The sequence below is a fragment of the Drosophila innubila genome (genome assembly GCF_004354385.1).
Source record: "Drosophila innubila isolate TH190305 chromosome 3R unlocalized genomic scaffold, UK_Dinn_1.0 2_E_3R, whole genome shotgun sequence".
In the NCBI taxonomy this organism is placed as follows: domain Eukaryota; kingdom Metazoa; phylum Arthropoda; class Insecta; order Diptera; family Drosophilidae; genus Drosophila; species Drosophila innubila.
In genome coordinates, this window is record NW_022995380.1 from 10,486,153 (window position 1) to 10,500,419 (window position 14,267).

The window sequence follows — 14,267 nt, forward strand, 5'->3', positions numbered from 1 at the left end:
CTCAAATGTTTGTGCAAGTGTTCTACGCCCACACTGCCGAAATAGTAGAGGTGTGTGTATGTGTGTGTGTGTTCACATATCACGATGATTGTGCTTACTTAAGTGATAATCATATGTTATTGTACTTGATAACATGTAATCAAAGAGAAAGCCACTGGGCTGGCATCAAATTCAGAGCGGACTTGCCCGATAACAATACCTCTTGATACTCGGTACCTATTTAAGCACAACGTAAAGGTTAAGATGCTATCAGAATGGGGATCCATTCCCGTCAACGTCATTGTACGGACTGTTTAGTAAACAGATGATGAGGGCACGATTTGTAAACGCCTTAGAATGACAATCTAAGCATGTATGAGTGTATCTATGTATTTAAGAATAGCGACAATGGAAATGCGCAATTATAATAAGTAGATAACTATGCAAGGCTTAAGAAGTTTCCTGAGTGGAAATGGGGATTTTTGTTCATATATATTGGCATATATTAGAAGTAGACATCAGCATTTTGTTGACAAAGCCACACACATTATTATGATGCCTATCAGAACATGTTGTTGTGGCCAGATAAGAAGCGATGAGTTTGTGTCAAACAACGCAATCCATGTTGAATGTACAGCTTTTGGTTCAACAAAAAAAAAATAAAAAAATTAGGATAGGAAAGCAGACACGACGTAAAGAGACTCTGTATTTAATTTCCCAATAACAAAAATCAAAATTGTGAAAAATTACAATATTTAAAAAGAAACTTCAATTAAGACACTTAAACTTTATCTTTAATTTTTTTCATTTTATACTTCTATTTGATAATTTTATTTAAACTCGAATTAATTATTTGTTCTCTCTGTCTACTGTTTTTGTACAAATTAATAAATAAATATTTTTTTTGTTTGTTAACAGAACTAAAGTTAATCCTTTCCAGTCATGCTTAATATCTTGGAAAGATAGTTTGTTTTTGCATCTATAAAATTGTCCTTAATAACTCTTTTGTATTACCATGTACAGGGTCCCAAAGCAATATCGATAACGGTTATCTGCTAAACTAACCAGCTAACGGTAAATAATGTACACAAAATGCGTCAACCTTAATATAAATATGTATTATATTCATTTTTAATTGTTGTTACCATGGACTCATATCGGTATTGCCTGGAATTAGGACACATTGCAGATGATTCAATTTCCAGTGAATAAAAGTGAAACCGTCACAGTGTCAGAGTGTCGAAAAGTGGCGACGTCACTGTTCCAACTCATGTCCAAGATATAGACAACGTAAGCTCCGTACGAGCGCAATAGATATGTATTTGTTTTATGAATCAAAAATGTGTTAATTATAAAAACACGTACGTATCTCGATGGGCAAAAGGTTTTTTTTTCGATTTTTTTTGTTTTGTTTGTAAATTTCGCGCGTTTGCGCACAAAAGGCATTTTTTGTTGTGTGAGGATCTAATATTTTGGTTAATAACTTGGGCAAAGGCAAACGCCTCAAATGGGCCCATCTGACAACTCGTTGTGTGTGTAGGCACATTATGGCTCAATTATTAAATTGCAACTAATTTGTAATGCATACAGTGGCAACTGGCAACTCACAAACGACTAATGTTGCACAGTGTGTTCGAAAAGCGAAGTTTCCATGATGTCTTTCAACCCAATTAAATGTTATCTGTCAGGCAATGCAAATAACCTGATTGGACTCTAATGTGAAATGTGTGACAGCTGTAAAAAAGTAAGAAAAATATAAAATAAATACAACACAAATTGGTTATCGTCAACAGTTTTCAGTTGGCCGTAAAGTCAAGGCCAAAAAATTTTGAAACTCAAAATTAACTTAATTTCACGCTTTTGGCGGACAATGCTCGGGGTCTAACTCGTTTTCATATTCTAATTTAATAAAGAGTTGAATATAACTTAATTAGCAACACACTCAAAACTTCAGTGTGTTAACACCATTATATACTTTCAAATGCGCGCGCGCTTCTGCGGGTATTATAGCAAGCAGCTTTCAGCAGCGTCAGCGTTTTGATTTCGCATTGCCGGGTGGCAGCCTGGAATCCCAGAAAAAGATTAACGATAGTTTGAACAGGCGTTAAAATCTACTAAATTCTAACAATAAGTCTGCAAAAATTTTAAAAATTCTATCTTCAATATTAAGAAACAATCAAAATAAGTTAAATTTTCTTAGCTGCAACTGTTTTTGCAATTTGATTTTAATGGTACATGTTACCAGATCAGAAATTTGTTTAGGCTGGCAACCTTAGGACTGATAAACTTTGGCTCAAAACAGTGTTTCCACACCAGTGCTGCCAACTTTTTAGAGACATATATAGCTGTTTCTGGCTGGAAAGCATCCAAATTTGGTTTTGTAGGCACTTTTGCACAGTTTTTATCAAAAATGTTCAAATTTAGCTGAAAATATATTTAAAATATCCAGATTTCCAGCTAATAGTTACCCGTTTCCATCAGCTGATATACTCACCGGTTGCATTTCTTATTGGCATTATTTCATTATCAGTTTATGGTCACACTGGCAGTTAAGACCGCAATGTTTGCACAACATGCGTGCAGGTAGGACAGACGCGCGTTAAAGTTGTCACCTGATTCCTCGAGCCGCTCACTCAAAAGAGGTGAATTATTTCAAATTTAAACTCGACGCTTTCGTTATGAACTCGCGAGTGTGTTTGTGTGCCGTGAAAGTACAAAATTTAAATAAATTTGATTAGCGCCAGTGAGAGCAATAACAACAAAAACAACTTGTGCTAACGTATACGTACATATACATATATAGTGTGTTCGTGTGTGTGCATGTGCTAGTTAGCTGCCTAAGAATTCCAAGAACAGCCACAACAATAACAATAACAGCGAGAGCAACAACACAAGCTACAACAAAGATGTCAAACAATCGTCGAAGAGTGCGTACCATTGATTACGTCGCTCTACAAGGCCTGCAACTCTCAACGATGGCAATGGCGACAGCGACGTCGCCGCCAGCACAACCAGAAGACTCACCTACAGCTCCAATTTCAGTTGGAGAGTTTGGGAGAGCAACGACTCCACCTCCAGCCCCACCTCCTGAACCAGCTCCCGTGCCTCCAATCAGATTACGTCGCGAACTCAATGTGGATGAGGATGCAAGGTGAGAGGAAAAAACTTCTGATTATGACTTACTATTACTCTCTGCTGCTGCCAAAGCCGGCGTCGCGAATGGCGGCGAAAAAACCCAGAAAGCAAAAACAACAATAAATACTTGTAGACGCGTGCACATGTATGTGTTTTACTCTCTGTGAGAGCTGTGTTGCTTATAGTCGCGTGTGCGATTTATTTTTGTATGTCTCTACATTGCTCCCGCATATTTCACCAGCTTTGAGTGTCAAAACATAAACAACGTGTTTTGAGCTTCGTTTTTGTTGTATTCGCGTTTTCTTTTATACATTTTGTTGTTGGAGCGTCAGAAAAAAAATCTGCAAGACCGCAATAAAAATGTAAATTCGGCTTGAAATTTAACACTCGCTGCGACTGTGGTATTTATCATATAAATGCACCTATGTATGTATGTATATACTTGTGTAAATGCATGCACGTATAAGTATGTTGAAATGTACATCGCAATTCTCTGGCTGGCTAAAAATCGGGGTCTTTCAAGATATTTGCTGATAAGAAAACCATTTGGCTGATAAGACAACACTCACGCCCAAATACATTGTACACACATTCATACATAGGTACTTATATGCATATCTAAGACAATTTTTACCTTTTCCGCTACGATTATTCATGCCTGAGACATATTTACAGTGGCGCACAGCTTATTTGGCCCCCAACATTTCTTAATATAATTTGCTTTCATTGCTTGATTCCGTAAAAAGCATATGCACAAAATAAATTCAAATAATTTGCTTAAGTTTACACTGTGTTTAAAAAATATCTGTTTAGTTGAGGGTATCAAACCAAACGAATATCGGCTTTAGTTAGGGTTTCGGCTATGTTGGATTTCGGTTATAGATTAGCGGAATGATTTATGTACACAAAAAATAAAAATTAGTTGCCAAAATGTTAGGAAAACGTAAATATAAAAACAAAAGTTCTTTGAATTAAGAAATATTAAATATACAATAGATATTGTGTGTTTGTGTATTCTGCCCCCTTTTGAACGGGAATTGCCTATTGAAATTTAGTGAATTTTATCTGGTCTCCAGTCGCTCACTTGTTCTTCTTCCTCTCTGTCTCCCATACCAGTTTTAAAGTATTGATGATGATCGGGGTGAAGGCTGCTGAAGTTAAAACGCGTTTAATTCAAACACACACACACATACGCTCACATGCATACATACATATGCATGCATGCATACGTGTGCTTGCACATTTTGCTTTGTTAACCTCTTTCGTTATGCGTTAGGTTGAAAGCAAAAAAAAACCAATTCTGTTTTTATATCGAATTCGCTTTCTTCTCAATTTCCAAGTTCCAGTCGAACGTCAATGGAATTCCTTAGCACCTCTGCCAGTCTGTCTGTCTGTCAATCTGTCTGTCTCTCTCGGCTAACTGTTGTCTGCCAGCGTGATTGGAATGAGAAACACGTAACAGCTCACGTAGCCAAATGCCGTTGGTTTTATTTTTTTTTTGCGTCACGATCAATGCCACAGCCAAATATTGTATCTTGTATCTTGCAATGCACTTGAACTTCAAATGGACCATCACTGTCTCTCTCTCTCTTCCTGCCTCCTTGTCTCTCTACATCCCATACACTCAGTTTCTTTCTCACTTGCCAATGCGTAAGTATAATTACACTGGAAAACATTTGCATATGCCCGCCTATTAATGTACGTACAAATAATTACACATTTGATAAGCATAATTATAGCACACGCAAAACATTTCCGCAACACACTCAGCACTGGATATTAACCGCAAATAATTTGAATTTTTCAAAAAGATTTTCTTGTTTACAAATTTTTGTCTATAAATTTCCCCGTACAATTGTAAAAGTGTGAGAAGTGGTTTCGATATATGTGGATTAATAAACATAGAAAGTACTACAAATATGTGTTGTTAACTGAATGCATTAAATAATTTTTTATAAACAATACACCAGATTTTTACATATTGTGAAAGTCGGCTGTGAGAACACTGGAGCATCAGAGCTAGGCAGGGCTAATAATAAATATTAATAAAAAGTATTTAAAACCCACAAACCGGGGTATTACACAAACCAGGCACTTAAATTGATAATATCAGTATTAATAGAGATATGTATTCTAATGGTAATATAGGGAAAAATAGTTGTGAAATGGATATATTTTGGAAACATAACTTAAAACCAAAACAAAAACTAAGCAAGAAACATTTATTTCCCAATTTATTGAAATTTATGATTGTAAAGGGTTAAACAAACTGATAAAAAAATTCAAAGTATGTATATTTGTAATGCTCGCTTAATCTTCTACTATCTATGATTATACCTACTGTACATGATTAATTAAATAGTCGTATTATGTGACTGAAAATGATAATGATAATGAAATCATAAATAATTGGTTGATGTAATGTTTATATATGTTTCTACATACATTAAATTGCTAACAATAAAGAGTTGATTTGAATGAACTGTTGCCAAGTTAATAACCTACATACATTAATCTTCTTGTTTCTCATATAAATTTGGCTTTGTATAAATCAATCGAAATGAGAATTTCGGCAGCATAAGAGGAGTTATATTTATTTTCAAAAGAAGGTGGGGTGAATGTGTTTAGTCTTGTCCCAGGCTAAGCTTTTGTCAAACAGATTATACAGAATCCGATAGACACCTTTGACCTTCACTCTTATACACTTTAACCACTGTACGTAAAGTATACAGAGCAGTGGTCATAAATCCGAAATATTGTCTAAAATTAAAAGCCAATCGACTTGCTCTCGGGTAAACACAAATGCTAATAAGCTGATGTGCGCGTACATAATAAAAGTTTCATAAATTAACAATAATAAATAAATATTCGCCACAACCAAAATACAAATCGCTTGATCTGCCGACTGTTCGATCTGTTGAAACAGAGAGAGAGAGAGGGAGAGAGCGAAGCGTCGCGCCGCTTCGTTGAACTTGCGTTCCACAGGTTCTTCCACAATTGTTCGCTCTCTCACGCTTACTTGCACTTGCGTTCCACTTTGTCTATCTCTCGCTGCCACCCACAAAGCACTCTGGTTCGCTGGTTCGTTTACTCGCTAGCTCTCGCTGTCTCCCGCTCCCGCTCTCGCTGTCTCCCGCTCTCGCTTTCTTACTTACTTACTGTCCCAACAAGCAATTGGAATTGGATGACTCTTTTGGGGCTCGCATGCCGATTAGTTTGTCGCGCTTGGCTGTGGGTTGCAGTCGCCGCTGCTCGTCCGTTCATTAATTATACATGTGCCCATACACGTATATCGTATGTGTGTGTATTTGTACACACACATACTTTATGTGCATATGTATGTAGTCGGTGTGCCTGTGTATTATACACAATATTGTATCAGCGACTACATGGTCTAAATTTTTGTTAAAGTGCTAATAAATTGACGGTCTGTCGCCGCATTTCAATTCGCACGACAATGGCCTCCGCAAGTGGTCGCTTTTGCTTGGTTTATCCAAACGCGCTTTGATTTCGCTATATTTATTTTTTTTCTCCTCTACATTTCGACTGTTTATATTGTGAAATTCACCGCACGGTGCATTTGGGAGGCGTGTGAACTTTGTGACCGCGCAACAACAACACTAAGCACACTTACTGTGGAACATGGGTTACAACGGGTTCCACTGTCCCATAGTTCATTTTGTGAGCACACTCATCGCTCAGCAGCGACAGTGACAGTGACTGCGACTGCGACATCGACATCGACTGCGGCAGCGACAGCGGGCATCCGCTTTAAAAGTTCTATAGTGTTGTTATTACAAGTGCGCGCGTGTGTGTGTGTGTGTGTGTCTGTTTACATGTCTGAATGTATCTGTGTCTGTGTCTGTTTCTGTGGGTGTGTTTGTGTTTGCGTTTGATTAAAAATATTGTCGCAGTCCCCCCGTTTACAATTGCAAGTGCATAAATTCAATGGTATTTTACTCGTTTAGAAATTACATTTGTGAAATTAAAAAGCAACAACCACAACAACTACAACGACAGCAGCAACAAGCAAAGCACTTGTCAAGTTATCAACAAATAAAAAGAAGAGTTTTATCGTTTCGTTTGACATTGACTCTCAATCCGACAGTTTCTTTTAAACTGTATTAGGTGCTGTTGAAACTGTAAGCAGAAATCTGAAATCAGAGCAGCGAAAATGCCGCGTAAAAAGTAAGTGAAGTGACGGAATCAAAAGTAAAGTGTAAATCTGATGAAAGAGTGCGTGGAAATGTTGTGTGATTTGGTTGTCGTCAATCACACACGCATTCTGCATATGGACAGTAGTATAAATCAAATCAGCAATGAAATTAAAGCATAATTATAGGCGTGACAAGCGACTGTCAGCTGTAAGCGTGCGATAAACAATCGATAAGATAACAACGCTCACTTCCTCCTCCTCCTCCTCGTCCTCCTTCTTCTCTGTCTTCACCACCTTCTCCACCCACCTGCCCCTATCTGTCTTTTGTCCATATTTGCATGGCTTATCAGCGATTTGGCAGCAGTCGCTGCCTCTGCAATTAGTGCAACAAATTTGATTATAATTGGATGATTCTCACAATCTCCTCTTCTCCTTCCTGTTTACTTGCCATGAATCGCTGTTAGAGTGGAATACCGCGTGAAACAGATGCCCTCGCGTCCCATGCAAATGGCAAACGCCCGCATCGGCACCCTGGAGGAGGATCTGCATCCAGATGATGAGCTGGCGGCACACTATGATGTATTTGGCACAACGCCTCCGCGTACCCGTCAAAAGATCAAGAATCGTGACTGGGAGCGTAAACAAAAGGTGGCCAACGTTGTGGCGTAAGTAACAACATTCCATTCAGCTATGTTGAGATACATCTTTTTTAAGGGGATCCCCCCATTGGTTGTGTCCGTTGTGATCATCTAATAAAAGTCAATTCCATTCATCATTTATTTACTAAGTTTCATATAATCTTTAATACATTTGTGGTGTTTGTCTTTTCCACTTACTGTTGCCGTGTTTCTACCCACTCATTCTTCCACATTTAATAAAAATAATTAATGAATTAAAATCACATTTTTATTGATACAGACTTGACTTTTCTTAGAGTTCTTCTTTACTTTAACCTCATTAAATCCCAAAAATGTCAAGACTGTATATTTTGTATATTTTATTTGAAATACAAATAAGAAGAATTAAAGGATGGAGCTTTGTATGTGTGTTGGGGGTATTTTGAAAATGGTTGTAGGGTATCTTTACAATTGCATATGGTACATTTTCTATTCTCTTTATTGGTTCATTTTATATGTAACATGATTTTCTATCTTAAAGAGTAATCTTTATATGCAAATTGTGAATTAATTTAAAATCGCTCTTAGCTCTACAGATGCGCCCGCCAGTGTTGGAGCCACACCAAAGAAGGGGATGACGCGACTGGCACGTACTAGGGTGCAACGGCGGAACACCATGGACTGTGCCCTGCTCAACCAGATGTTCGTCAACGAGGAGGGCAAGAGGACGGATAAGAGATTGCAGTCGCTTCTTCGGGATTCGGAGCGTGAGATGAAGAGCTCGCTGGCGACGTCGACGTTGGTGCCGCCGCGTGGCAACAGTTTCCATGAGGGTGCACACACACAGGAGGCACTGGACAAGATAATGCCATTGAGTTCGGATGCATCGGCAGCGTTGCCACTGCGTATTGCATCCAAGGTGGTGGAGAGCTGTAATCGATATCGTTGTGTCTCCTCTCGACCCATCGGCTGTCGCTCCTCTGCTCCCCCCTTGGCGTTTGCACCACAGTTGCCGCAGCTGCCGCAGTTGCGAGTGGATGGCAAACAAACTCCGGGATTGGCCAAGCGTAAGGATTTCCATGAGACATTTGCGAATCTGATCAAGCTGGGAAGCGTCGACAGACAGGATGCCAAATTGTCACAGGAGGAGCATACGTGGCAGACGGAGCTGAAGGATCTCATCTGGTTGGAGCTGCAGGCCTGGCAGGCCGATCGCACCGTTGAGCAGCAGGATAAGTACCTCTTTGAGGCACGTCACGGTGTCTCCGATCTTCTCACCCAGATCATCAGCTACAAGTTCCAGCCACGCTACAGACGCGAGCCCAGCCTGCTGAGCCTTGACAGTGGCATCCACTCGGATGCCAATTCCAATGCGAGTTGTAAGTTTCCATATCAATTCCTACTTTATTTTCCCGCTAACGTTAATCTCTTGCAGCTCCTTTGCCAAGCAAACTATGTCAGGGATGCATGTCTCTATATTGCAAGGATTGCATGGAACAGCAGGAGTTGGCGCTGCGTGAAGTGGAGGATCTTCTGACGCGCCTAGAGGTGGCTGAGGCATTGTATCCCTCATCCCAGGCCATGGGTGCACTGCATCCCATCTACAAATCGCAGAGCTTTGTGGGTCGCATCAAATCCATGTGCCTTTGGTATAACATTACCAAGCAGAACAAGCTGAAGCTCAGCATTCTGGGCAGGATTCTAGCCAGGTAAGTTCATACATATATATACATTAGTCACATAAAAATATTAGTTATGTAAATAAATAATGACAAAATTGTTATTCCGCAGGGAAATCGGTTAAGATTAGAAAAGTTATGAAGTCCAGGCTCGACTAAAGCTTTCAAAATTGTTTTAAAACTATACTTGATCTTTGCAGGCTGCAGGATGTCAAGTTCTCCTGGCCAGTGCAGACATCCTACAGGGGTTCGGATAGCGGAAATTCCTCTGCCTCGGGCGTGGAAAATGATGACTCGGCGGTTAATTCAATGGACTCCATAAAGCCACCGAGTGTGGCGGGCAATGGTCAAGGACCACGCAAAGGATGCGGCACAATGTCCTGCGCCAAGGTGCAGTTTATGCTGAACGACTCGACCCATGTGCCGGGCGAGACCTCAAGCAGCAATGAGTAAGTGTAGGCAGGGAAGAAAATGAATGAATGAAAATGAAAATGAGTTGACACCATTATAGATCGACATCGACGGAGATTAGTCAGCTGTCGAACGATTTGCAACATGGCCAATTGCGCAAGGGATCGATGCATGACATCAACATCTTTAGCGTGGAGCCGCTGGGCACGTCCAACGATTACAATGGTGAGCAATCCTCGGGATTGTATCGCAAGTTCATTGAGAATGTGCTAAAGTGCCGTGGACTGGCCAAATCGTTGGCCTTTTTGCATCAGCTGCACAATGTGGCGTTGTACAAGGCGCACATTGCTTTGGAGAAACCTGGGGCGGAGGATATGGAGGACTTTGAGCTGGATGCGGACGTCATTGATCAGGATGTGCCACGCATGGATCCACAAATTAGTCACGAGCAGATCATCGAGCTACGCACCTATGGCTACTGGAGCGAGGAGGCGCAATCTATCAATCTGCCCTCGTACATTCCCACATTTGTGTTCCTCAGCGGAATTCCGTTGCAATTCATGCACGAATTCTTGCGGATGCGTCTCGAGACGCGTCCCGTTCGCCCCAATCCTCTAAGCTTGGAGCAACTGATGAAGGAGCTGCGAGAGGGGCTCACCTTGGCCCTGACACATCGGGAGCGTTATCAGCGCCACATAACGACGGCACTGGCCGAGAACGAATCAGAGTTGATCAGCTATATAAATATTCTGAATCAATACGATGCCACTGTGCGCAAGACATTCGAGCTGTACTTGGACTATATTGATCAACTGGTGCTGGTTGCCGTGCCGGAGACGAATCAGAAGTCCGTGCTCGAGAAGGAATGGATGTTCACCAAGCTGATCAGTCCCATGATCAAAGGCATGCACACGCTTGCCTCCCAAAAGTTTTGTGGCATCATTAGCAAACTTTTGCGCAGCATTTCAAAGCGTTTGGTCCAGAGATCCGGCGAGTTGGATGAACAGATTGCTGGCACCGCGCACAGTAATAACGATAACGAGGAATTAAAGTGGCAACTCCTCACCATTTGCCGGGAGACGCAGGCGCTGCTCACCGAGGAACGGGAGCGTTCGATAAAGGTGCTCTTCTTTGCCAAGACCTTTTGTCGGGATGTGGAGACAACGGACTTTCATCGCGAGCACTATGAGCATGATGTGGCCAATCATCAGCATGATTTCATCTGTTCCGACGTGAAGTCCGCATTCAAGTTGCTGCAACAGGATGTGCTCGAGGTGCGCAACAAACTGACCGAGATCATTAAAGGTGTCCAGCAGCGATGTTGTCTCAGCAACATGCAGGATCTGGACGAACAGGATCGCCTTGCCGTATTGTCGCGCACCCGCGAAATTCTGCACCAGGGCTACAAGTTTGGATTCGAGTATCACAAGGATGTGATCCGTCTGTTCGAGCAGCGCATCATGGACCAAAAGGACAGTTCACACACTGTGGATCTGGCCCTGGGCATCATTGCCTTTGCCAAAATGTGGATGCACTTTGTGATGGAGCGCTGCGAGCGTGGACGTGGCATGCGTCCGCGTTGGGCCTCCCAGGGATTAGAGTTTCTCATGCTGGCCTGTGATCTGCAGATCACCCAACACTTGAATGACACACAATTCGAGGAGCTGAAACAGCAAATGGATCGCTGCATTTCCCATGTGATTGGCATAACGTCGGAGCCGGAGAAGGTTGCCCGCAAGAAGGCATCGCCACGCACTCGCAAGACATCCTCTCCGGCCACCAGTCGCTCCCGGACGCCAACACGGACGCCAATGTCGGCTGGCATTATCTTGAATCCTAATACGCCGCCATTGCAGTCACCACAATACAACAAGCTGCTGCATCCTCAGTTCAGTCTCAAGGAGGAGCTGCTGCAGCAGAGCTCGGCCACCTACAGTTCCGTGGACAGCACCGACTACGTGGAGGCACCTCATGGCAGCGGCAACGGGGAGCTTCGTCTCTTGGTGCCACAGACGCCGCCCATTTCCACATCTTCCGGCAAAGAAAGCAGCAACTCGACGCCTCTAGCATCACGCCATGAGCGAGTTCGGGATGCAGTGAATCGATTGGATCTTGACTTGGAGGAGCATCTACGAGAACGTCGTCTCATTGGCCAGGTGAAAGCGCTAAATTCATGCGATAAGGTGCAAATCCGAGCTCGCAGCGTAAACTTCCGTTGGCATCGCGGCATCAAGATTGGCCAAGGACGCTTTGGCAAGGTCTACACCGCGGTCAACAACAACACCGGCGAACTGATGGCCATGAAGGAGATCGCCATACAGCCGGGCGAGACACGTGCCCTCAAGAATGTGGCGGAGGAGTTAAAGATACTGGAGGGCATCAAGCATAAGAATCTGGTGCGATACTACGGCATCGAGGTGCATCGCGAGGAGCTGCTCATCTTCATGGAACTGTGCTCCGAGGGCACCCTCGAATCCCTCGTCGAACTGACTGGCGGCCTACCCGAGGCTCTGTCACGTCGATTCACCGCACAGCTGCTCTCTGGAGTCGCCGAGCTGCACAAGCACGGCATTGTGCATCGGGATATCAAGACGGCCAATATATTCCTAGTGGATGGCAGCAACAGTCTCAAGTTGGGCGACTTCGGATCTGCAGTCAAGATCCAGGCACACACCACGGTGCCCGGCGAGCTTCAGGGTTATGTGGGCACCCAGGCCTACATGGCGCCAGAAGTGTTTACCAAGACGAACAGCGATGGCCATGGAAGAGCTGCCGATATCTGGTCGGTGGGCTGCGTTGTAGTCGAGATGGCCTCGGGCAAGGTAAGTCGCCAGATAAGTGACCTGATTGATAACAGGCCAAACTTATCAATGATGCAAGAATGTGAAGCATTTGAGTAATTTCCATTGAGTAATTTCCATTGTTGTTACTTTTGCAGCGTCCTTGGGCACAATTTGATTCCAATTTCCAAATCATGTTCAAAGTGGGCATGGGCGAGAAGCCGCAGGCACCGGAGAGCCTCTCCCAGGAGGGACACGAGTTCATCGACAATTGTCTGCAGCATGATCCCAAAATGCGTATGGCAGCTATTGAGCTGCTCGAGCAGAACTTCTGCAAGGTACAATTCAGATTCAGATCCTATTCATAAATGATTTAATAAACCAAACAATCAATTGTCTCTCTTTTGCAGTCTGGACGGGATGAGGAGTACAGCAGCGAGCAGTTGCAGGCACAGATGAGGGGCTCATTTAGGCGCAATGTTGTGCAGAATTAGCTAACGAAAAATATGTATATGTACATAGTACATGTGTATCTATAAAACTGTCATTTGTTATCGATTGCACAGATATACGACTATATATAAGCGTATGTGTGTGTGCTGTGTATCTGTTTGTGTTTGTGTGTGTGTGTATGTGTATGTGTATCCGTGCTGTGCTCTATAATTTATGTGAAAGAAGGCGACCGAAGGTCGAGCTGTGCATTGGCCGCGCCTAGTTTTATCTTGGACAATAAATATCCTATGAAATATTTGTAAACAAGACAGAAACGCACAATTAAACTTAATCAATGCATGTTAAACACAGAAATTAAAGAAAACAAAATATCACGAAAATCTTTTTGCAAATTTATTTATTAAATTCTTTACACATACTGCGAACTCGAATTAAACCAAGAAATGAAGGAATAATGCAATAGAATTCATTTTCAAGTTGAAACTTGTATGTGAATCAGAATTCATTCCTTTCGATTCACTTATCCGGCATAGTTTGGAAATACGGTGCTGACTTCAGGAGTTTCCACTGTTGTTGGCGCCGCAGGTGGGCCAGGTGGACCGTTAGGAGCGCCATTCTCGCCGTTTGGTGGTGTTGGAGCCGCAGTGGGAATTGGTGGCACTCCATTGTTCTGGGCCTTGATGAGCGGCAGTGTGCAGAGCAGGAATGCCAGGCAGAGGCTCAGCAGCAATTGCAGGACTGCAAAGGATATCACAGGAAAAATTTACATCAACTTCTATTCAATTCCTTTCAATTTGTTAACTTACACTTCATTTTCGTAGACTTTCAGTGACTGTTGCTGCCAATTGAAAAACCAGTGCCTTTTATGCTCAACGCAATTCTCACAAATTTGTTTAGTTCTTTTTTTAATTAATTGAAAAGATTAATCAAACGTCGGTTTTATCTTTTGTCGCTTATCTTGGCCGGAATGAATAAATATAAAATTTGGATATGCGTCTGCTTAATTCTTGGAAGCAGATATGTATGTATGACTAAGATCATATATACATACATAAAT

The 14,267-nt window shown here is 42.2% G+C and overlaps 2 protein-coding genes across 3 annotated transcripts; one reads left to right on the forward strand and one right to left on the reverse strand.

Annotated features, from left to right (window-relative positions):
- Positions 1-2,840: 2,840 nt before the first annotated feature.
- On the forward strand, positions 2,841-13,585 carry LOC117792668 (mitogen-activated protein kinase kinase kinase 4). 2 transcript variants are annotated; one of them, XM_034632884.1, is made up of 8 exons: positions 2,841-3,130; positions 7,735-7,935; positions 8,476-9,266; positions 9,323-9,596; positions 9,767-10,015; positions 10,078-12,799; positions 12,916-13,095; positions 13,168-13,585. In XM_034632884.1, exons 1-8 carry the CDS (start codon positions 2,886-2,888, stop codon positions 13,249-13,251), a joined length of 4,746 nt encoding a protein of 1,581 aa, XP_034488775.1. In that variant the 5' UTR covers positions 2,841-2,885; the 3' UTR covers positions 13,252-13,585. The 2 variants fall into 2 exon arrangements, with proteins under 2 accessions (XP_034488775.1, XP_034488776.1); XM_034632885.1 differs by lacking the exon at positions 2,841-3,130 and adding an exon at positions 6,977-7,302.
- Positions 13,586-13,590: 5 nt separating this feature from the next.
- LOC117792672 lies at positions 13,591-14,038 on the reverse strand. Its single transcript, XM_034632890.1, has 2 exons — positions 14,017-14,038; positions 13,591-13,948 (listed from the first exon to the last, which is right to left on the reverse strand). Exons 1-2 carry the CDS (start codon positions 14,021-14,023, stop codon positions 13,731-13,733), a joined length of 225 nt encoding a protein of 74 aa, XP_034488781.1. The 5' UTR covers positions 14,024-14,038; the 3' UTR covers positions 13,591-13,730.
- Between the last annotated feature and the right edge of the window lie 229 nt (positions 14,039-14,267).

Coding starts and splice junctions, on each gene's coding strand:
- LOC117792668 (XM_034632884.1), top strand. CDS start 2,886: ATGTCAAACAATCGTCGAAGAGTGCGTACCATTGATTACGTCGCTCTA. Junction 3,131..7,734: donor AATGTGGATGAGGATGCAAG/GTGAGAGGAAAA, acceptor AATCGCTGTTAG/AGTGGAATACCGCGTGAAAC. Junction 12,800..12,915: donor TCGAGATGGCCTCGGGCAAG/GTAAGTCGCCAG, acceptor TTACTTTTGCAG/CGTCCTTGGGCACAATTTGA.